A 21990-nucleotide genomic window follows, 5' to 3' on the forward strand; every position below is an offset into this window, starting at 1 on the left:
GTACCATTGCTAATGAAAATGCAGGAACCAGTTGCGAGGGAGGGAGTGCCAGGTGGGCCTCTGACGATGTTCCGCACCTCGCCAGCCTACTACTGCCGGAAAAGCCTAAGAGGATGCTGCACATAGTACTTGGCAGTTGATACGCATAGGCCTCCGTCTTCGCATCCGAGAATGCCCACAGAGCGGTACAACATGTTACATCATGCTCCGCAAGCACAATATTCGCGGCATCGGAATTCATGCATCATGCATCGTTACGATCAGTGGATGGTCGTTTGCTGTATTCCATGAGACTACTCAGCTTCGAATCGGTAGATGGACGCGCGATGCCAATGCCAATCTGTATCAGAACGACAACATCACCGCCAAGGGCGCTGCCGGTATATAACCCGCGGTGCCGCGTACTGCGCCAGATTGCCTGTACTGCGCTCTGCTCGGTGACCTCACATTAAAGAGCCATCTTGGTACGTTCCACGCGCAGGAGACGCAGCCGCAACGCGGTTATGTTGACTTGAACATTCATACCACCCTCCGAGCACCGGTCAACCCGCAGGCCGCTCAATCGTTCCTTACTTTCGAAGTTTACCATCGTTCTGCCTGTGGTGCCTTTACACTGGTCTCCAATGGCCAAGATCCATTCACTATTCGAAGTGGTTGCCTTCCGCTGTGCGAGCGCAGTCTTTGCATTTGCCGGGTTTCTTCTCGTAAGTCGGACCAGAGACCTACGTCCAGAAGCACAAGCTGATATTTCTTGGCCAGAGCGCTCTTTCAGCTCTTGTACTTGCAATTATTCGGTGCTTCATAACAGAACAAAAACCCAACTTGTCTGGCATTCGACGCCAACCAGTCGACAAGAACCGGCCTGCCAAGTCGCCCCTGCATCCAGCAATGGAATCGCAGAAGCAGCCAGCGACGCCCTCATATTCTGACTCAGATGCGACTCTCGTCGAGGACGCTGCCAGTGCACGGGTGCACTTCAGAGATACCCTCATTGTACATCTGATTGCAGCCTCGCCTGTTTTGACCAACACCCGGCGGGTACGCACTTCAGATGGCTTATCGAGGGCAGGCTTGCTCGAGTCCTCATGGAAACCGGGGTCAACTGCTTGCAAAGCAGCCGTGAAGCGTCTCCAAGGCGTTGTACCACAGCATTCTCAGCCGCTACAAGCCCAGAGGAGCTCAGAGGTGGCCTCACGCCAAAGCGGAAAGGACAAGCCTGCCATGAAACCGATGGTGCTCAGGTCGGCAAGCATGCCGCACCTGCCACAAAGTTTGTGAAACTCACCGCCTCGGTTGACTTCAACTGATATAACATGTAGTGAAGCGCTCGCCAAAGTTCACTATAAGTGCAGCAGCGCACGATAAGCTGCTTCGCAAACGTCCAGCCAAAGTTTCAAAGACGAGCGCACTGCACGAGGCGCCTCATTACGTCGCCCTTCCGGGGCTTTCATCACCAGCAGGCGATGCGACGGGTCGAGGTCGCAAGGAAAGCACGATGTCTGGCGTCAAGTTCGAGCAGTATCACCAATGGAGTCGTAAGGCAAAGTCGATGCGAAACCTGAAAGCCGCGCAGTCAGATGTCACTGTCCACATGTCCGCTTCCACCGGCCCCTCGCTATGCTCGAAGATACAGACTCGGAGACTAGCTATCTGGCATGCTGCCCCGCAACGCTCGATCAGCTCGGTGCTGCTATCTGCCGCGGAGGCAGAGAAAGGGTCGCATCCCAGTAGGGTCAGTGGCGATGGCCTACCGGTTCGCCCACGATCCGTCTCGGGAAATGACATTCCTCAGCGACCCCTTGGGTGCGTACTGTGCATATACATATGGCACACTTGTAAGACTCACGCACTACATGTAGAGCGCTGTCTGAAGAACAATCGCCACCCTTTACGAAACTCTTCATGCGTTCCATGAGCACAACTGCACTCACGGAGCTTGCAGCGCCTGAGGTCGTGGCTTCACGCAGACCATGGTTTACCCGATTTCGACGTCGAGCGAAATCTGTTTCATCCGAGCGACTTGTTAGATCATGACGCTATTGCAGAGGCTCACTTGCTTCCTTTCCAGCTGCTTATTATTATTACTACGTACCCTGCATGCTTTCCTCTTTCTCCCCTTTCAAGTAGTTACATACAACAGTCGTGTTCCCTTCGGCGCGCTGAATTAATCGACCTGTGTGTATTTCTATTCCACGGTCTATGCCCGTAAATCCAACAAGGAACTGAGCGAGAACGCCGCGCTCGGAGTCGGAGGAGTTGTACGAACAGTGAGATCGGGCAGATCCCGGCGCGAGTGATCGGAATGTTGGCGAGATAAGATTAGACGAGCGACGAGCGGTTGTGGCGTCGCGTCCGCTCTCCTCGACAGAGCCGCCGGCGCCGGTCTCGCAGGGAAAACACACTGCTCGCATGGACATCACCTCTCCGGAACCGCCACCTGGGCCTGCAGTCCCCTCAGCTGCAGGAAATTTGAGACGCTCACCTCGCTCGAGTCCACGAACTCTCGCAGCTCTTGACGAGCATCCGCCGCGACCACTAGTACCGACGTTCCTGGGTGAAGGACTCACGAAGACAGGCTCAACCTCCCGTGCGCCCACTCCTGGCACTGTGGCAGGGACGTCTCGACCGATGTCCTCACATGGAGCCAGCTTCAGTGACTTTGACGGGTCTCAGCTACTGGGAGGCCCGCAAGTACCGCGTTCTCCAGACTTCAACAGGCCGCTCAACGTGACGGACGCGTTGAGCTACCTCGATGCTGTGAAGATGCAGTTCCAGGACAAGCCAGACGTGTACAACCATTTTCTGGACATAATGAAGGATTTCAAGAGCCAAGTGTACGTCATTACCTGTTGCTTGCCTTGTGCCTCCGAGTCCTTTGTTCTCCGCCACTCGCATCAATTGTGAACATTCGCGGTCGAATGAAGTCCCTCGTCGCGTTGTCCTGTGCCCTTTCAATCCTTTCCTTTACCACCTCGCTTACATTGACATCTTATGGCTGCGTCCAGGATCGACACGCCTGGCGTCATCGAACGTGTATCTATGCTGTTTCACGACAACCCCTACCTGATTCAGGGATTCAACACCTTCCTCCCTCCCGGCTACCGCATCGAAGTGTCGACAGACCCGCGCAATCTGGACACGATCACGGTGACGACCCCTATGGGTATCATGACCCAGAACATCTCGGCCTATGGAGCCCCTGTGAGGATTGCTCGAGACCCTATGCTTCCTGCTCCTCCTGCCATGATCCCTCTCCCTCAGCAACCTCCATTTTCTTCAGCACCGCCGCCAGTCCTTCCAGTCGGCATTGGGAACGGTTCAAGACCAGCTACACCATCCAGGTTGCTCAGCCACCCTCCCGAATACGGCTTCTCCCCGTCAGTCATGTACTCTTCGCCTTCAACAGCATCGCAAACAAACGCCGCGGCGACGTTCCTCGGGAACATGGGCAACAGACAAGATACCACCTTGCCGGGGGAGTTCAATCATGCTATTCAGTTTCTGAATAAGATCAAAGTGCGCTACGAAGATGATTCTGAGACGTACAAGCAATTCTTAGAAATCCTTCACGCTTACCAGAAAGAACAGAAGCATCTGCAAGACGTGCGTCCGTTCGTCCATGCGGCGGTCCCGCTTTACTGAAGGCTATCCACAGTCACAAGTATATGCTCAGGTGCAGATGCTTTTCAAGGACGCACCGGATCTAATGCAAGAGTTCCGCGACTTTCTACCCGAGGCGTTCGGGCCATCTGCACAACAAGTGGGTCTGGTGGGTATTCTACCTCAACCGCCGAATCCTTCCAGCCCCTGGGGACAAGCGGACGGACCTCCGTCGACCTCTGCCGATAAGAGTACAAAGGCTCCGAGTAGGCGACGCAAGCGTGTTGCTGAGAAGGAGCCGGCCGGTGGACGGGTGAGTATGTTCGGTACCATGAAATAGTCAGACAAGCTCACGGCTCCAATCCAGGTAGTTAAACGGGCGAAGCCGAACCAGAAACCCGAACCGCAATCGCCGAAGTTCGCGCCGTTTCCCGTCGCTGCGTCTCCGCCGCCCAATGTGCCGGGTCATGTTGTCATGCCAGGTCCGCAACCGCCTCAACAAGGACATCCCAACTTCCTCAACCTCTATCCGCCGCTGCCACCTACGGCTGATCCCGCGGTCACTTCGATCGCGCCTCGTGAAGAGACTTGGTTCTTTGATCGGGCCAGAAGAGCTCTGGAGGGCGGCGGCACGTACGAGGAGTTCTTGAAGCTCCTGAATCTGTTCGCAAGGGACATCATCGACACGAAAACGCTCATTGAACGGGCGGAAGTATTCCTGGATGGCGAACTGATGAGGCAGTTCAAGGAGTTCATTGGTTGGGACGACAAGGTCGGGCATGCCGACCACGGGCCTCCGGGCAGCGTGCGAGTTACCGAATCAGATCCGCATATTGCTCGGTCTCCAGACGATGGTCAGGGGCCGAGCTACCGACGGCTGCCGGAGAGTGTAAGCACATTGTTACGGCAGCACGGCAGAGCACACATACTCACCGGCACTTCAGGAGATCCATTTGGCCTGCTCTGCCCGTGGTCGTCTCGAGTGGTCTGTGCTCAACGACGTCTGGGTCTCGCATCCTACGTGGGCTTCGGAGGATTCCGGGTTCGTCGCGCACAAGAAGAACTCCTTCGAGGACATCATTTACCGGGGTGAGGAGGAACGACACGAGTACTCCGTGCACTTGGAGGCTCTCTCGCGTACTATCACCGTACTGGAGGCCCTGGACGCGCGGATAGAGGATATGACACCTGAGGAGCGTGTGCAGTTCAGGCTGAAGCCGGGTCTCGGCGGGTCGGCACCTCAGGTGTATGAACGCATTTTCAGGAAAATCTACGGACGGGACAACCTCAAGGAGGTCATGAAGGCACTGCAGGACTGCCCGAGCGTGTCCGTCCCCGTTGTCCTCAGACGTCTGAAGCAACGCGACGAGGAGTGGCACCGCGCTCAGCGCGAATGGGGCAAGAGCTGGCGAGAGGTGGACGCTAAGAACTTCTACAAGGCGTTGGACCACCAGGGCATCGTTTTCAAGGCCAACGACAAGAAGAGTATTACCGCGAAGCATTTTGTGCAAGACATCGAGTCGATCAAGACTGCGCAGGAGAAAGCACGCGAGTTTGAGGCAGGCCCATCCTGGGTGCGAGGCTCACTCGGGCCCCAATTGGACTACGAATTCGGAGACATCGGCATACTGCAAGACTGCCTCAAGTTGACCTTCTGCTTCTTGGATCATTCATCGGCGCAATATAGCGTGGCGGAGAGGCGAAGCGTCGAGCGCTTCCTACGCGCATTCATCCCGGTCCTCTTCATGCTTCCGGCTCAGGAATTCAATGCTGCCTGCGGACCAGTCGAACCTGGCCACGAGGACGATCTCGCGGAAGACCTTGCGGTGAGCGACGGGGCAGATGACCAGACAAAGTCCAGTCGGGACCGTCAGGGCAGACGCCCCCAGTCTGCGGGTGTTTCTGCGGGCGACTTGCGGAAGAGATTGCTGAAAACTGCCCAGGAGAGATCACCCAGGGGCAGCCCTCAGGCGCTGTCCGTCAAGTCTGGCGCTTTGACGAGGTCGGTCTCACCGGCGCCGAGTGACGGTCATCCTACGTCCAACAAGGGCAAGGGTTCGCGGTTGAATCAAGAGCTTGACCACGACGAACCTGACTTCGCTCTTCCGGAAGACATATGGATACAGGAAGCGGTCATGCATTCCGGGGTGCAGGCGGGTGCGGAGACGGTGACGAGACGGCCGTTCTTCGCCAACACGACATTTTACACATTGTTGCGCCTACTGCAGGTACGTCAGCACCTGCTATGGGCATTCGCTGGACATCTCTGACGGCGCTGTCGTGCGGCACAGCTACTCTATTCGCGTCTTAGCATGTGCAAGCAAATTGGCGCGCAGAATGCCGCAGAAAAGCACTCTTCGCTGCTCGCTAATCCTGCCGCGGTCCAATTGGGACTAGATGAGCCAAATGGGCCTGCAACTGTATTGGCTCAAGCGGCTGAAGCATTAGGTGAGGCTCGCTCGGGAGAAGAACCTAATGTGCTATACTTGTACTTGCTCGATGCTTGTGAGAAGGTGTTCGACAATGAGCTAGACCAAACGACCTTCGAGGAACACATGCGGTGGTTCTTTGGAACGAAGGTGTGTCGTCTTTTCCCGTTGAGGCGACAAGCTCGAGTTGACCGGACAAATCAATGTAGGCTTACCACCTCTTCACCCTGGATAGGGTGATTATCGCTACCGTGAAGCAGGTGAGCTCAGTACTGACGCACATGAATCATCTTGACCAAACTAACCTCGTTCGTAGGTACAAACCATAGTGGGCGATAACAAGTGCCAGGAGCTTTGGTACCTACTACAGCGGTCGCGAGGCGCGGAGGCGATTACGGCCCATGACACCATCCGTTATAGAAGAGAGGCCGAACAACACGTTGGATCAGATGATAACCTCTACAGGTTCGATTGGGTACGTGTCACTGCTAAATATACTGTTACGGTGGTACGGTGGCTAAGGATAGCTTGATGCAGGACGCAGAGACACAGAATCTAGTTGTTCAGCTGCTGGGTTCGACGGATCCGAGCACAGAGGAAGACAAGTCCCCGGCGGGACGATGGCGGGAGTATGTTGCAACGTACGTGTCGGAGCATCCGACGGAGTGGGTGCCTGCGGGCAGACCGAAGAGCAGACCACTATTCCTGCGGAGGTATGTAATGAGAACGCTCTATTCTCGTCCTGCGCTGGCGGTTATGTGCATGCTGACCTCCGCCCGTTGGACTACGTATTTATAGGAGCGTGATGGACGCCGCCGAACACGGAGAAGCTGTGCACGAGCAGCGGGGGATGTGTGTACACGTGCGCGCGGGGACGTACCAGCTTGTTTACGGGGCGGGGGGCGAGGACGTGCTGTGGCGGGTGCGGCGGGGGGACGACGAGGGGACGCTGCAGCGGCGGGGCCGGGGGCGGCAGGAGGAGCAGAGGCGCTGGCTCGGGCGGCAAGGCCCGTGGGAGAGCGGTGCTATGTATAGGGCATGAGCTGGGTGCTGTTGGCTATTTATAGGCGGGAGTAATGGAATATTTTTGATAGCTGAGTTGATGTGGCTTAGGATGGCCTCCGGCGGTCTTGGTCTTATAATCTCTTGGACTCAATCGACCGTGCTCGCCCAGCCAAGCCCGAGCCCGCCCCCGCCGCTGCCCCCGACGCTCGCACTCTGCCTCGGCGAGCCTCCTTGGCACACCGCTCTGCATGGCCAAGCCTCCCAAGAGCAGCTCGTCCTCGCCGCACCCCGCTCGCCCGCCGCGTGTCTCTCCCACCCACCACAGTCCACGGCGACGAGCGAGCCCCTCCCCCTCCCCCGCCGTCCTTGGTCTCTTCGCCACCCTCGCATCCGCCATCACCGCCGTAGACGGATCTCCTGTCTCCACACCGCCCCCAGACTTCCTCTGCCCCCACCTAGCAGCGACCCCCACACCCACCCAGGCGCCCACTACCGTGCCCAGAGTTCGCAACCGCCGCCGAGCCGCGACCCCCTCAACATCTACCGCACAGACCACGAGATCCGGGCCCGTGGCCGACAAGTACGTGTCGTGCGACGACGGGAGGTGGCGCAAAACAGACGTCTGGACACTATATGGATCTACCTTCTGTGCGGTAAGCCAGCGTTCTGCTCTCCGTATTCGGCTCATATTCATGTCTCTCAGGGCACCGTGTGCTCCGCGACCGCGACCTCCACGCCGACCGCAGTCGACGACGACGACGACGCTGGAGAGACCTCTGCAACTGTCACGTCGAAGCCTGCCGCTATCACTGACATGGACGTCTCAAATGGGGATGCCCTCCCTTCAGGCTGGAACAAGTCCCCTTACATCCGCGACGATCCCCTTACGCCAGTCATCATCACACTGTCAGTGGTCTTAGCCGTAGGTATATGCGCTTTCATCGTGCTCTGCGTGGTCTGGCGAAGGAAACGATCGCGTCGGCCCAAGGATCCAGAGGGGCGAGCGCGAAAGAAAGCCGACGATGATGATGTCGGAGAGGAGCTACAGCGTATGAGGTCCCAGCAACGTCTTTTTGCAAGGGCATCCGCTCGTTGGAAAGCAAACGTGCGACAGGCGGCGCGACGGCGACGGAAGCACACTCCCTCTGCTACCAAGGATGTCGACACGCGCTCTCTCGTTGACCGACCAGCACACTCCTCATCCATCTCTCTTCGCTCCTCTGCCTCGCATTCCAGCTTCTCGCACAGCATCACGGACACTACGTCTTCCGGGCGTCGGGACTCCTACGACCACTCAAGCTCCGCACCACACCAGACGCACTATTCGCCTAACAGACCTCCTGCATATCTTCCAGAACTATCAGATTCACCAACGGCGCCTGCAGGAGCTTCCCCGCCCGTAGGGTCTTCCCGTCCGCCTTACAGCAAAGCTGGCTTCCCTAATGACGGCGCGCACGGTCCTCCAGCTCACGGAGACGACCTACCACCCGCAGACCCCTTTAACGCCGGCCATATCGCTACGGATGACAAAGCTGCACTTGCACGTATGGCGTCGCTCGCGAGTACACCGCCTTCCACGAGCGGTTCGCGCTCCGAGGAGGCGGAAGAGCCATCGACATTGTTCCCTCTGGTTCCTGTTCTGGAAGACGAGTTTGAGCCTATCCCTCCCGAGCTCCGGATCACGGACTGTGACCACTACGAGGGGATATATTCAGATATGTCCGGCGGTCGTGATGCCCCATCACCGGGTCCGTCCTCCCTTTTCCCAGCTTCAGGCACACAGACGCCCTCTTATTCGCGTGAGCCCTCCCCGCACCCTCCGACTCTCCCTGCGCCACCTTTGAGAGGTCGACTTGCTGCACCCACGTTCTACGAATACCCTGTGTCATTCGAGGAGGATGTCTTGTCAGCTGAGCCGGAAGCTGGTCCATCCGCACCCCCATTCGACCATGGTGACAGCCTTGCGGCGAGCGCACCGCCGATGGAACTGGACTACGATCCTATGGACCTGGATGCGCTGCCTTCTGCACCTCCTATGGGTGATCTTGATGGTGGATTGTCGCCTGAGGTGCCGGACGGCGACCACTGGACAGCCTCACGACTGTCATTTCGTCCAGCGCCATCATTTGAGCGGTCTGTCAGTCCTTTGGTGCCTGATCCGCATGCTAGTCCACCACAATACATCCCATGACATGCTACCTCTGGAGATGGGCTCTTCTGGTAGTTCTAGCCAGTGTATAACAGTACCTTATTGTGCTATCGTTGTTCATCGTGCTTATCCATCATCTGTCGGCTTTTGGTCCCTTGGATTATCCTACTCCGATACTACTCTACATACATAATAAACGCGGAGTCTACGCTGCCGGACACTCACTCGTAAGACCACGTAAGCCATACTGCAAATAGCAACACCTCGGGCCACTGCATCGTGCATGAATGCATGACAGCTGACTACAATGTCAATCCATACATACAGCGCACGCAAAATGATCCAGACCAAAAACTTCTCAATCCATTTGACACACCCATTCAGAAGCCAACTGACTTCCTCCAGAGTACACCAAAAAGAAAGAGCGACTAAGAAGTCCCCCGACGACGCAAGCCAATACTGCAGTAGCAAGGTCATCGCGCCTCCGACAGGTTGCAAGCAGAGCCTAGAGACAAGGGCGGCAAAAATTAGATAACCAGTAATGGAGGCGGTGCCTCCATAATAGTGGTTAAACTATTAAGAACAGATACTACACTTGATCTAAGCCAAAAGGCCAGAGTGGTGAGGGTTTGGGACGTCTGTCCACCACTTATATACTCGCGCGCGTCCTGCGCACGGACCAGGTGGCTACGGCAAGCCTGCTACGGCTCTGAGATCTGAGCGCTTGTCGTAACGTCCCTATTTAGGAAATTACTGTCGTTCCAAATCTTTCAGACGAAGTCCCAAACCTCTAAGTGCTGCAGCTGTTCAAGACGTAGAGGCATAACCATCACAAATCTATACCGAGAAATACATGAACACATGGTAGCGCAGCTTGTTATCCTAAAGGGCAACCCAATCGTTACATCCCCCGTTCCCACGCGTGCGGAGGAATTCAGCATGCAAACTCATCAGCTGTGTCGGCGTTGTAGGCCTGAGCATGGTTGGAGTAAGTCTCGGAGAACGTTTGAGCTTGATATCCAACTGTTGACGGACAGGCTCATGACTGTCGGACTCCGCAAGGTCTGGAGATCGACGCTCTCCGCCGCCGGGCGCAACATTGAGTCCGAGCCCGTGTCCGTAGTTTTCCTTCTCGGATCCTATGCTAGCATTTCGCCGGTCATGAAGACCATACGACTGCCTAGGAACCTCCATCTTCTCTGCGAAAAGCCTCGTCGATGAACTCCGTTTGAAGATTTGCAGTAGCTTCGTCTGCTTCCGGCCGTGGCTAGGGTGTAGTAATCCAGGAGAAGACGAGAAGCGAAGGGGCGTAAGGGTCTTCTCGGTCTCGCGCGGTCCAACTTGAACGAAATACTCGAAGCGCCACCGAAGAGCCAGAGGGGCTTGGTTGCGGTGGAGCTTGAAGTACTCGGTGCCGCTGACAGCATACGCGCCATCAGAGCTCGTAGCCAGAGTGGCCTGGTAAGAGATATAGTCCTTCGTGTCATCCTCCGCGATCGTCACGCGCTGGAGAGTGGGAGGCACATCGGACCTTCTGGCGTCGAAAACGAAAGACCGGCGCATCATAGGCATAAACTCGGCGAGACCGTAGGTCAGAGCACTGACCAGAGCAGTATCTTGTTCCTCAGGGCATCCGGTAGTAAATCCGGCTAACTTGAACGTTTGCCGGACTACGTGAGATCCTTCCTGGTCTATCCATAGGTCGATTCGAGTGTCTTCTAGCCAGTCCAGAACGCCAGGCAAGTTCCGAGTTAGCCTTCGCTTCGCAGCAGGGGAGGCCAGAGGACTAGAGATGTGGCTAGAGCGAACCGAGCGACTTGAGGCACTTGTAGCATTTGACTCCGTGCGACGATGTTGGCGTGGGATTAACGGAGGCCCAGAGGTTGCGAGGAAAGGAGTCGTCGGTTCCGACCGGGGTGATTGAGACTCCATGATTTGTCCTGAACTGATATCGCGCAACGTCAGTGGGAAGCAGCTCCTCGACTTTTGCAGTCGGCGAATCTGGAGATTGCTGCTGGGAGGACTGGCGTACGGAGCCAGTGTATCATACCCGACCCTAGACGACGAGGGGGATATGCCATGCGAAGACCCTAGAGTCCCAGTACTATTTGTTGAACGAGACCGAGGGAAGCCGGGGAGGCGACCACAAAGCGCGGAGGATCGGAGATCTTCCGTCAAGAATTGCTGGCTCGCTACCGAGCACGATGGAGAGACGCCGAATGAAGCCAGACTGGGGGACCCTACAGGAAAACCGCCAGCAGAGCCGATAAACGTAGCAACAGACGAGATGGCGGGAGAGGTCGAGTACACCGGTGTGCTGTCGATGCCATAGTCGCCACAGTTCGACTGGGAGGCAACGTACTGTGAGAACGAATAGTACGACTCGCTGGGGATCGCCAGAGTATCCAGCTCATCATGGGCCCCACTCGGCACTGTCGCGCGTTGGCCACCATAGACTGGCTCCAAGAGGCGGTCCGCGAGAATGAATTCGTCTTTGATTGAATCGGGGCTTGCGTATGAAGTGACGCGTAACAAAGCTGGGTCCTCGGTTTCCGTCGTCTCGGGTAGGTGAAGGACGATGCTAGGATCCAACAAGATCGGGATTTCTCCATAGCTGCAGAGAGAGCTAATGTCAACATAGTCAATCGATGACGATGGACTTGGTGGTGTGAGGCAATCCAAGACCTCCAGAGGTGCCGGATTAGCAGTCTCTCGAGACGGCAGGGGCGGACGACGGCCAGCGTCGCTCGAAAGATTCTCCGTGGTGGAGAGCATAGAGTAAAAAGCCTGCCTTACTGCCGCTGCCAGCAGCGCGTAAGCCTGTTCGAGACGATGCTGTAGTGACAGATGATAGATGGACGAGCGAGAACCTGCACGAAGTCCATGAGCCACTTGAAGAACGAACGCGACGATGAACGGTCACGTGTGTCCCGGACATCGGCCGGTCGGATGCCGGGTGGCGTGTACTCAGACTGGACGCGCTGGCCGGGCGTCATTCACCCCAGTCTCTACCAGTTACTTCGACTGTCGCCCTTGAACCAGATGGACAGTCGCTGAGCAATCTCTGAGAACAGCTGAATGGCGTCGAACATCCAGGAGATTCGCTTCAGGCGGCCCACCAACAAGCAGCCTGCCGCACCGCCCCCCAAGCCTAAGAACCGGCATGCTGGCATCCTGCAAGACTCGTTACGCAGGTCAGCATCTCATTTTCGAGACCAACCTCACTAGAACAGAACACTGTAACAGGTCACAAAAGGCACCATGGTGTCCAGGCTTCTCGGTCGCGTTCAGGACGTTCTTGCTCATCCGGGTAGCAGGAGCGATGTATTCGAATATTCAGGACTGCGACGAAGGTACATTCACACCTCACTTTGTAGCCATCCCATCTCGATGACTCACGCCATCTTAGTCTTTAACTTCTGGGAACCATTGCACTACCTGAACCGCGGGTACGGCTTCCAGACGTGGGAGACGTCACCGGTGTATGCCATTCGCAGTTGGGCATACATCCTCCTCCACATGCTGCCTACACGCATCGTCTTTACGTTGCTGGGTCCAGAGAAGGTCAGTTCGATGTCTCCCTGTATCTCATCGCGTTGCCGACCTTGCGTTCGCGTACCACTAGAGACCGGCTTTCTTTGCCGTCAGGATGTTTCTGGCCGCGATCTCGTCCGCGTGCGAAGCCGCGTTGTACAGAGCGGTCGTCGACAAGATCAACTACCGGGCCGGACGCTACCTCCTCTTCATGCTGCTCTTCAGTGCAGGCATGTGGACCGCATCGACGTGTACGTTCTTCGTGGCTACTCTTGGTTTGGTTATTGATTGTGCACATTAGCATTCCTACCGTCGTCATTTGCGATGTATGCGAATGCGATTGCATTCTCGTATGCAATTGAGCCGGCTAGCAACACAAACATGCGCCGTACTATGTTTAGTACTCTGGCATTTGCCACCGGGGCTATTGTTGGCTGGCCGTTCTCACTCGCCGTGGCCATCCCGTTCGTCTTCGAGGAACTATTCTTGTATGGCACAGACAAGGTGACGTCTGAGAACAAAACGTCTTGGATAATTGCACGTTGGCGGCGGATGTTCACGTGTGCAGCTGTTGCAGCGTTGCTCCTAGTAAGTTCATATTTTTATGGCTTTGACACGTCTCTGAAGCCTCCACATAGATCCCTGTGGTCGCGCTCGACACCCTGTTCTATGGGAAGCTCACGATCGTGCCGTGGAATATCGTCAAGTACAATGTCTTCCCAGATGAGACCCGTGGGCCCGGGCTCTATGGAACTGAGCCTGTCGGTTTCTACTTCAACAACCTCCTGCTGAATTTCAACATCCTCGTGCCCCTCGCCCTGTTCTCGCTCCCTGCATTGGCAGTCACATACGTATACGACCGCAAGCGCCTAGGAGAGCGAACCATATACGTGGATCAGACGTCACCCTATAAACTTTTGGTCATGAGGCTGGCGCCGGCGTATATCTGGGCAACTATCATGTCAGCGCAGAGTCACAAGGAGGAGCGTTTCATGTTCCCGATATATCCGCTTATCTGCTTCAACGCGGCGGTGACGGTGTACCTGATGCGCGGCTGGTTCGAGACGGCGTACATCCACTTGACGAAATCACCGTATAGGGTAAGTCGATAATTGTTGCGACGAGATACGGAAGCTGATGACAACCTCATGCAGGCCTCCCGCGCGATCATGTTCAGTCGGTTCACGCTCTCCATCATCGCAGCCTCTGGTGTGCTCTCCCTGTCGCGCGTCATGACGCATTGGAAGTACTACCATGCACCCATGTCCATCATCCACGCGCTCGAGGCGGACGAGATTCCTCGACTCCTGAACACCACGGGGCACATATTTATCCCACCGCCTTCTCCGAGGCAAAGCCGCTTCGACGAAGAAGAAAGAATACCTCGTATTGACCCGGCGCTGATCAAACAGTTGGGCCTGCACATGTGCATTGGCAAAGAGTGGTATCGCTTCCCTGGCCACTTCCTGGTGCCTGACGGTGTCCAAGTCGACTGGATCAAGAGCGAGTTCGACGGCATGCTTCCGGCCCATTTCGTCGAAACGAATGCGGAATGGGGCCTTCCTGCGCGCGTCCTGAGTACCCGAACCGTCCCGCCAAGCCTCAACGATCTGAACAAAGAAGCACCCGAGTTCTACGTGCGTTCCGATATCCCCGTTATGTAGCATGTATGTTGCTGAGAGGAGTTTGCTACAGGTGGACGTTGCTGAATGCGACTATCTCGTGGACCTCGATTTCCCGTTGCATCCCTCGGAATCCGCGCACGAGCCTCGCTACGTGCTGGACGAAGCCACCTGGGAGCGAGTGAAGTGCCTGCCATTCTTGGATGCGCGGCACTCGTCGATTCTGACGCGCACGCTTTGGATGCCGGGGGCGCGCTGGCAGGAGGGAAACGAGTACGGCGAGTATTGTCTGCTGAAGAACCGGGAGCGCGTGAAGAGAATCGAGGGGGGCGTGACGGTGAACCGAGGTCTGTGAAGCGATCGAAATCTTGTTAGACAGCGAATAATTGCCGCGTTTGTTTGGTAGCTGTGGCTTGGTAGCCGACGCAACTTCGGTTGCGCATGTAATCCATCGGGCTTCGTCCGGTTTGAGCCAAAGTCGCCTTGGGCTCCTGTGCCAGCTTCAGCTCGCTCGCGAGTACTGTAGATGTGAGCAGTTGTGAAGCTCGCGGCAGACGATTCAGCCACGTCGGCGGGCAGCGCTCGCGGTTCCTGCGGAGAAGGTGCACGCGGATTGCGGGGTGTCACCAGATATGGCAGGTGCATCCACGCAGGAATACCTGGTCTGTGCCCAATTCACGGGTTGCACATGGCCAGTAGCTGGAGGTAGCTGTCGCCGGTGACGACAGCCGTTCCATTGTGGAAGTGTCTCCTTCTGCAGGCTGATGTGTGCCGTGCTGCGACCGGTGCACCCACCCTGCACCCGCCGCTGCACCAGGACGCTGCTCCCGCGGTCAGACAAGGCTGCGAGAGGATCAGCCGCTGGCCATGGCCCCAGTGGGATCGCTGGTGGCGGGCAACGCGGCAGGCTACCCTCGGCACGCGCTGTGGCGGGGACGCTGCACGTCAGCGCGCTGGATCGGGCAGCTGCTTGCTCAATCAAGCAGTCACCACCCCATATCAGGACATGTCGAAAGCTCGGTGCATTCTCGAATTTCTCTGGCCGTCCAAGTGGCGGCTTCTCCCCGCCTGCCGCACGCTGCGTCCGCCGTGCTTCATAACTTGTCTGCCTTCAACCACCATCTCCCCCCTCACACCTCTCCCTGTGCGCCCTCGCCTCCCTTCCCCCACTCCGCCCTTCCCGACACAGCGCGCAACGTCCGCTCACAACAGCAGACGCATTTCGTAGTCACGACTCTGTGCAAGATGGATACAGATCTGACTTCCGCGCAACACTTCATTTTCGTGTACGTTTTCGGCATTCGTGAATTCCAACGCGTCGACTTACCTCTAAATCCTAGCACGCAACTTCACTTTTGCGGTTTGTGACTCTGTCTTTCTTTCCCTGCTCTTCAGCTGACTTGTAACGCGTCCGTGCTGCAGCCATGTGTGAGTACTATGCACTACGAATTCTCATGCCACGCTGACATCAAGCCGTCCTCAGATGCTGTGACTTGCTGGGACTGGCTACTGGCTATGCCTAGAGAATGGCGATATGTACGCATCGCTTCGCCTTCATGTAGCGACTTTCCTAACGCTTCTTCAGATCTGGAAAACTAGCTGGACACCAGTGAAAGTCGCGTACTTGTTTTGCCGGTACGTTACACGCCAGACAGCAGGATGGACTCAACTGAACACACGCCAGGTATTGGGTGTTCGTCACCGCGCCATACCTCTTGTGGGCGTTTGTAGTTGAGCACCCGCTGGAGACTTGCGAGAGGGTCTACAGGGTACGCTGCGATCTGAAGCCAGTGACCTCTTATGGTTTCACCACGCTAATCCCCTTCACATCGACAGATCCCAGTGATGCTCGCGATGTGGAACCAAGCATCCGCTGAGATTATTCTCCTCATCCGTACCTATGCGTTCTTCAATCGCAACAACTACATGCTCGCCTTCCTAGTATCCGCTCTCGGCGGTGTCATAGCATACCAACTCTACGTAGCATCATCAGAAATGCTCCGTGAGTTTGATTCGTGTCGATCCAGTCGGCATCTTTGCTGATGACAATTATCGTCCCAGTTTTGCCATTTGTATCGTCTCCCGTACGTCCTCAGCACTGCGGTCTCCAAATATTGCCGAAGATTAGCTCCCTCCGACGGTGAATGCCTGAAGAAATCCGCAGCGAGCGCGAATCTTCGGTGACGACGAAGCATATATGCGCACGATCGCTGCGCATTTCTTGAGGCATTTTTCAAAGGTTGCTTCTGCGTATATGGAGGGCGTCTCCTTTCCGTCGGGACGGTAGAGCTTACCATTCCCCTCAGACATCAGGACCGTGCTTTCCACGCTCTCGGCCAGGTTCAGCGGATCTTCTTGGTGAGCAACGACTGTGAATAACCTTGTAACAACGTTTTGACGATGCGTTGACGGCAGGATTCTTCGTAAGCGTTTTGACGTCGTGACAGAGACTGTTTAAGTGGGACTTACCAGTCATTAGATCGCACCTCTCGCATTTGACACCATTGTCACCCTCCTCACGGTTGCAAAGGCCGTCGCCATGCGGCGCAGGAGTGGCGGGCCCAATAGCAGACTTATCCAGACTTTCCTTCGCGAAGGTAAGTCGTACAAAAATCATATATTATAGAGCGCAACGATGTGACGTCGTGCATTACAGGAGTCTTCTATTACATGTTGATCTCTGTCGCTAATCTGGTGAGCATTGGTCATTTATTGTAGATACAGTGATCGCACATCGCTCAACCCCGGTCCTTTTGTGCACAGGTCAACGGCATCTTCTACCTACAGTCAGTTCATACTCGGCTCGTTTCATCTAAGCAGGGAGGCTCACCTTCCATCCTAGGCCCCGCCAAGTGATGTCGGCAATATGCATCCCTCTCAGCGTAATGCTAGCTCCGGTGCTGGCGTGCCATCTCATCCTTGACCTGCGGGAGCGAGGAGCCGAGACTGTCGCGCAGTCCGCAGGTACCATCGCTTTCACCGCTGGCGTCTCCTCCAATAAGTCGATCCCTGGCTCCCCATTTTCCGGGCTGGGATTCGGCTTTGGGTCTCCATCGAGCTCGAAGGCCCTGGTGCGCCCTACCGGCGTGTTGCTGAGCACGATGGGCAGCATTCCTATGGAGGGCATAGAAGTAGCGATGGGCGGCGGCGTGGAACTGGAACATATGCAGGCGTATGGTTCGGAAAGCTCGGTTGACAAGGACGTCGAGCTTGGCCTCGGGAGCACTGTCAGTGGTATTCGGGTGGACGTGGAGAAAACGACTATGTGATGGTGTTCGGAGGCGGTCCGAGTATTTTCGAAGTTTTGCGTTGCGTCGACTAGTACACTGTTTTCTCATGGCCATTCATTTGCCTTCACGCTCAAGCTCATATTTCACGTCTTCATTCATTCAGACTTCATACCTCGTATGCGTACCTTGGCGATTTGTTGCCAATTCATGGAGCCAAAGGTCTATTTTCGCACGTTGTATTCGCATAGAAATTGTACTTGTTGGATTGATCTTGGCATAATTTCGTGTTTGCATCCTCGCCGCGACGACACATGTGCATGGGGGGACTTCTCTTAGTTCAAAGGGCTGCTCATGTCAGTAAGTACTGTGCATCAGAAAGCGACGGCGTTGAGAACGGGCGTCAACGGTACGACGGGCCGGTACATAACATTGCCCGGTTGGTCCGTGCGCAGGAGGCGCGCGAGTATATAAGTGGTGGGCAGACGTTCGGAATCCTCACCACTCTGGCCTTTTGGCTTAGATCAAGTGTAGTATCTGTTCTTAATAGTTTAACCACTATTATGGAGGCACCGCCTCCATTATTGGTTATCTAATTTTTGCCGCCCTTGTCTCTAGGCTCTGCTTGCAACCTGGAGGCGCGATGACCTTGCTACTGCAGTACTGGCTTGTGTCGTCGGGGGACTTCTTAGTTGCTCTTTCTTTTTGATATGCTCTGGAGGAAGTCAGTTGGCTTCTGAACGGGTGTGTCAAATGGAATTGGTGGACCATATGTTGAGCCTTTGTGCAGGTGTGTAACTGCTGTTCTTGTGCTATCTTTGACGTATCATCTTATGCTGTCGTGTACGGGAATGCAGTGGTAGATTTGGACTTCCAGCTAATTCCATATCGCTAGACCCTCCTCCCGACTCGGAGAACGCGCCCACTTGTGGAGGCTATTGTGCCTTTCTCTGACCCTCTCGTTGAGCGATCCGCGCCCACCGGGCCACGAACCTCGGTCTAGCCCGCTCTCTATGGTCAAATCCTGATGGGAACGCCCCAAAGATACCAAGACCGACACACTCCGCCTGTGCGCACTTGCGCTCGGGGTCTAGTGATATGGAATTAGCTATTACACGGCCGCCATGGACCCATCTTGTGCGAACGTGCGCACTGCGAACGCCGAAGCGTGTGTATCCAGTACCGGAACGGGATCGAGTCCGATCGGCGATCGTCTGAGTCGGATCATTGTCAACAACATTACTTATCAGCGTCAGTCGGCGGGTGTACCGTCTGTTCTATGTCATCTAAATAGCTTAACTGTTTCCGCAGTTGAACGGGCGCGACAGAGCATTCATCGGCTGCTGGAGGCTTGTGATCATTCTTGTTCACCTTGGAAGCAATGCTACAGGCACTTTTGCACACCTTCCAAGTAGAGTTTCAATGCATGCAGCGCCGCAGTTCAAATGACCGCAGATTCCTGGCAGCGACCCCGATGGCCCTCCTACATAATGGTCAGCTGCTCCGAGGAATTTTCAACGCATTGCCTCGGCGGCCTGGCCATTCGCCTTCTGGTCGGATGCGTCCCACGCTTCCTGCAGTCGAAGGTCTGTCGGCAGCTTATTAATTTCACCGCCGCCTATCCTTACCACACGGCGCACGCAGATCAGGAGATAGTGTGCCAATTACAGGGCTATGGCGTAGCGTCGTCTCAGCTGAGCTGAGCTGGATGCGGTCTGACAGATAGCCTCGTCCGTCGGTCGCGGACTCGAACCTTGCCCACGTTAAGCAAGATTGAAGATCCCAGTGGAACCGATCGAAAGAGTGGGAGACACAGTAACATATAAGCGTTACAGACCAGCCTGAATAGCCTGTCCAACTTGAAGCGCAGCACAAGAACAGCATGAGCACAGCAACGTATAGTACTACCCAGGACTCGCTGAAGGTTGCGTTGGTCGGCGGAGGTGTGGTAGGACTGACGTGCGCACTGGGATTACTCCAGAAGGGTGTCACCGTAGAGATCTTCGAAGCAGCGGTACGTGCCTCCTCGACATTAACCACGTTGAGGTCTAAATTATGTGCTGCGACAGGCCCAGTTCGGAGAAATCGGCGCCGGTATAGGTGTCGGTACGTTAGATACAACGGTACATGATCCATCCAATGGTGCTCATGCAGGCAAATCACCAGGTCCGAATGCGGCACGCGTTCTTCGACGCCTCGGTGTCCTCGATGAACTATGTACTCAGTGCAAAGAACCGGGACTGACCATGGGCGAATTCTTGTTCTATTCCGCAGAAGGACAGAATGAGCTCTTGTATTCGGTGAGCTGAGCGCGTGCTTCCAGTATAATACACCACTGACGCAGGAGACAGTATCCGCTTACCGAAGGCGGGCTAGGCAACGGTCTTGGTGCCTATCGGTACGTGTCTGCCGCAGCGGTTTGAGTGATCAAGGACTCAGGCCTCCACAGACCTGCCTTTCTGGACACGCTCGTCAAATATCTGCCCCCCAGCATTACGCACTTTCACAAGCGATGCACTTCCATCGAGCCGTCCACGACGAACCCTAGCCGCAATGTGCTTCATTTTGCCGATGGAACTTCATACGAAGCCGACGTGGTCATTGGAGCGGATGGGATCAAGAGCACGGCTCGGTCGACTGTAACGGACAACGCGAAGTTCCTCCCGGTCTTCAGCAACACGATTTGTTTCCGCGGCCTGATTCCCATGAAGGAGGCGCGAGCTGCTGGGTTCACCACGGAGTTCAATGGCCGTCCTCTTTGTTTCGCGAGCAAGAACAGGGTAAGAGCGGACAGACCATATACCAGGCCCATCTAATTCGTTCCACAGCACCTCATCGTCTTCAGTATCGAAGGTGATACAATCGTGCGTATGCCGCATATGGCTGTTGTATGCAACTACCAACGGTATGCCCCTGCAGATTAACGTCGTTGCATTTGCCGCCGACTATACCAAGCCGATCGGGACCGTTTCTCTGCCGCCTGATGAGCCATGGGTGAAGGTCGTGTCTCAGGAAGAGATGTTCAAGGTGTTCGAAGGGTGTAGCTCTGAAGTCATGGCACTGCTTGAGTGCATCAAGGAGCCGAGCAAGTGGTCAATCCACGTCGTTCACCCGCATCTGGAGAGTTTCGTGAAGGGACGGGTGGCCCTGATAGGAGATGCGGTCAGCATGTTTCTCTGACAGTGACATGAATCTACTGACTCGTTCTTCATAGGCACACGGAATGTTGCCGCACCTTGGATCAGGAGCAGGCCAAGGCATCGAAGACGCTTACATCTTGGCCCAACTTCTCGGGCACCCACAGACCAACGCAGGCAATATCGAGGTAAGTCTCTAATGCTCAGTGTATAGCCATCCTTCACATGCCCATCCGTCACTTCAGGGAGTACTGGAAGCTTATGATCGCTGGGCTCGCCCGCGTGCACAAATGGTGTGGGAGGGAAGTCTCAGGGCGGGAAAGATATACGACGGCTGGGGAGATGGCGGGCTCAATCCTGAGGGCGCCGCCAAGGATCTCGGGACGCAGTGGGCACCGGTGTGGTTCCACGACGTCGACGACAACGTTCGTGCTGCGATAGACGAGCTGAAGGCGGGGGGATATTCACCTCGGGGTAAATGCACTTCCCGCGTACCCGAACGATGGATATCACCTAGCTTAGCGTACTCACGAATACAAAGGCACGATGACATGAACAAAGCAACTTAGATTGCATCGGCATAATACGGTCATAGTACTGTAACAAGGCTCATAGAAGTACAGGGGAACAAGAGGCAAGGGAAGCCATGATCAAGCGCCGAAACCGTAGAGTGTGCGGCCGGAACGCTTCAGTGCGTAGACAACATCGAGAGCCGTGACAGTTTTCCTGAGCGCGACGTCAGAATTGGCAACTTCACGTCGAGACAAGACAAAGCAGAGTTACCTCTTGGCGTGTTCAGTGTACGTGACGGAGTCCCGGATAACATTTTCCAGGAAGATCTTCAGGACACCACGGGTCTCTTCGTAGATAAGGCCCGAGATACGTTTCACACCACCACGACGGGCGAGACGCCGGATAGCCTACAACATCAACGGTCAACTGAAGAGTTCATTGATATCTACGGGGTGCACCCACTGGCTTTGTGATACCCTGGATATTGTCGCGCAAAATCTTGCGGTGGCGCTTAGCACCACCCTTGCCGAGGCCCTGTACGCGATGTCAGCAAACATCTGAACTTCTTGGAAGCGAGGATACACACCTTGCCACCTTTGCCGCGTCCAGACATAGTAGATGTGTTTAATGCTGTTATGCTATCTCAGCACAACGGTGGTGATAGGGAGATAGGAACTCACTGGGAGGGAAGGTGAGGTGGTGGTGGCGGTGGTGGTGGTGGTTCGAGTGTGAGTGCGATCCCAGGTCGCGTTCAACGCGTTTAAGGCGTCGCGT

General features: G+C 55.6%; 8 protein-coding genes across 8 annotated transcripts; 6 read left to right on the forward strand and 2 right to left on the reverse strand.

Moving 5' to 3' along the window:
• Window positions 1–432: 432 nt before the first annotated feature.
• B0H18DRAFT_194874 (uncharacterized protein) lies at window positions 433–2081 on the forward strand. The gene is made up of 4 exons (XM_048037056.1): window positions 433–704; window positions 760–1270; window positions 1320–1803; window positions 1860–2081. Exons 1-4 carry the CDS (start codon window positions 624–626, stop codon window positions 2032–2034), a joined length of 1251 nt encoding a protein of 416 aa, XP_047900447.1. The 5' UTR covers window positions 433–623; the 3' UTR covers window positions 2035–2081.
• Window positions 2082–2386: 305 nt separating this feature from the next.
• On the forward strand, window positions 2387–6973 carry B0H18DRAFT_970211 (uncharacterized protein). The gene is made up of 9 exons (XM_048043683.1): window positions 2387–2834; window positions 3006–3603; window positions 3656–3913; window positions 3968–4489; window positions 4545–5828; window positions 5892–6179; window positions 6239–6289; window positions 6346–6504; window positions 6567–6973. Exons 1-9 carry the CDS (start codon window positions 2410–2412, stop codon window positions 6825–6827), a joined length of 3846 nt encoding a protein of 1281 aa, XP_047900448.1. The 5' UTR covers window positions 2387–2409; the 3' UTR covers window positions 6828–6973.
• A 206-nt stretch (window positions 6974–7179) lies between these two features.
• B0H18DRAFT_970213 (uncharacterized protein) lies at window positions 7180–9529 on the forward strand. The gene is made up of 2 exons (XM_048043684.1): window positions 7180–7687; window positions 7738–9529. Exons 1-2 carry the CDS (start codon window positions 7283–7285, stop codon window positions 9223–9225), a joined length of 1893 nt encoding a protein of 630 aa, XP_047900449.1. The 5' UTR covers window positions 7180–7282; the 3' UTR covers window positions 9226–9529.
• Window positions 9530–10002: 473 nt separating this feature from the next.
• On the reverse strand, window positions 10003–11393 carry B0H18DRAFT_970215 (uncharacterized protein). The gene has a single exon (XM_048043685.1). The coding sequence runs from the start codon at window positions 11113–11115 to the stop codon at window positions 10066–10068; it is 1050 nt and encodes a 349-aa protein (XP_047900450.1). The 5' UTR covers window positions 11116–11393; the 3' UTR covers window positions 10003–10065.
• A 798-nt stretch (window positions 11394–12191) lies between these two features.
• On the forward strand, window positions 12192–14990 carry B0H18DRAFT_900621 (glycosyltransferase family 22 protein). Its single transcript, XM_048041454.1, has 8 exons — window positions 12192–12377; window positions 12430–12536; window positions 12593–12747; window positions 12809–12968; window positions 13019–13305; window positions 13356–13817; window positions 13872–14354; window positions 14413–14990. The coding sequence occupies exons 1-8, from the start codon at window positions 12262–12264 to the stop codon at window positions 14692–14694; spliced, it is 2052 nt and encodes a 683-aa protein (XP_047900451.1). The 5' UTR covers window positions 12192–12261; the 3' UTR covers window positions 14695–14990.
• A 616-nt stretch (window positions 14991–15606) lies between these two features.
• B0H18DRAFT_970219 (uncharacterized protein) lies at window positions 15607–17878 on the forward strand. The gene is made up of 14 exons (XM_048043686.1): window positions 15607–15625; window positions 15680–15699; window positions 15762–15767; window positions 15823–15875; window positions 15925–15974; window positions 16024–16108; window positions 16176–16341; window positions 16401–16423; window positions 16646–16697; window positions 16755–16762; window positions 16819–16936; window positions 16996–17033; window positions 17103–17125; window positions 17182–17878. Exons 3-14 carry the CDS (start codon window positions 15764–15766, stop codon window positions 17606–17608), a joined length of 1047 nt encoding a protein of 348 aa, XP_047900452.1. The 5' UTR covers window positions 15607–15625; window positions 15680–15699; window positions 15762–15763; the 3' UTR covers window positions 17609–17878.
• A 1262-nt stretch (window positions 17879–19140) lies between these two features.
• Window positions 19141–21318, forward strand: B0H18DRAFT_1206226 (uncharacterized protein). The gene is made up of 10 exons (XM_048036166.1): window positions 19141–19152; window positions 19211–19580; window positions 19636–19672; window positions 19733–19866; window positions 19918–19964; window positions 20016–20346; window positions 20395–20430; window positions 20486–20728; window positions 20781–20891; window positions 20949–21318. The coding sequence occupies exons 2-10, from the start codon at window positions 19449–19451 to the stop codon at window positions 21270–21272; spliced, it is 1395 nt and encodes a 464-aa protein (XP_047900453.1). The 5' UTR covers window positions 19141–19152; window positions 19211–19448; the 3' UTR covers window positions 21273–21318.
• B0H18DRAFT_970224 (histone-fold-containing protein) lies at window positions 21251–21946 on the reverse strand. The gene is made up of 4 exons (XM_048043687.1): window positions 21803–21946; window positions 21679–21750; window positions 21487–21623; window positions 21251–21429 (listed from the first exon to the last, which is right to left on the reverse strand). The coding sequence occupies exons 1-4, from the start codon at window positions 21827–21829 to the stop codon at window positions 21354–21356; spliced, it is 312 nt and encodes a 103-aa protein (XP_047900454.1). The 5' UTR covers window positions 21830–21946; the 3' UTR covers window positions 21251–21353.
• Between the last annotated feature and the right edge of the window lie 44 nt (window positions 21947–21990).

This window comes from Fomitopsis serialis (genome assembly GCF_022376445.1).
Source record: "Fomitopsis serialis strain Sig1Antser10 chromosome Unknown B0H18scaffold_2, whole genome shotgun sequence".
NCBI lineage: Eukaryota > Fungi > Basidiomycota > Agaricomycetes > Polyporales > Fomitopsidaceae > Fomitopsis > Fomitopsis serialis.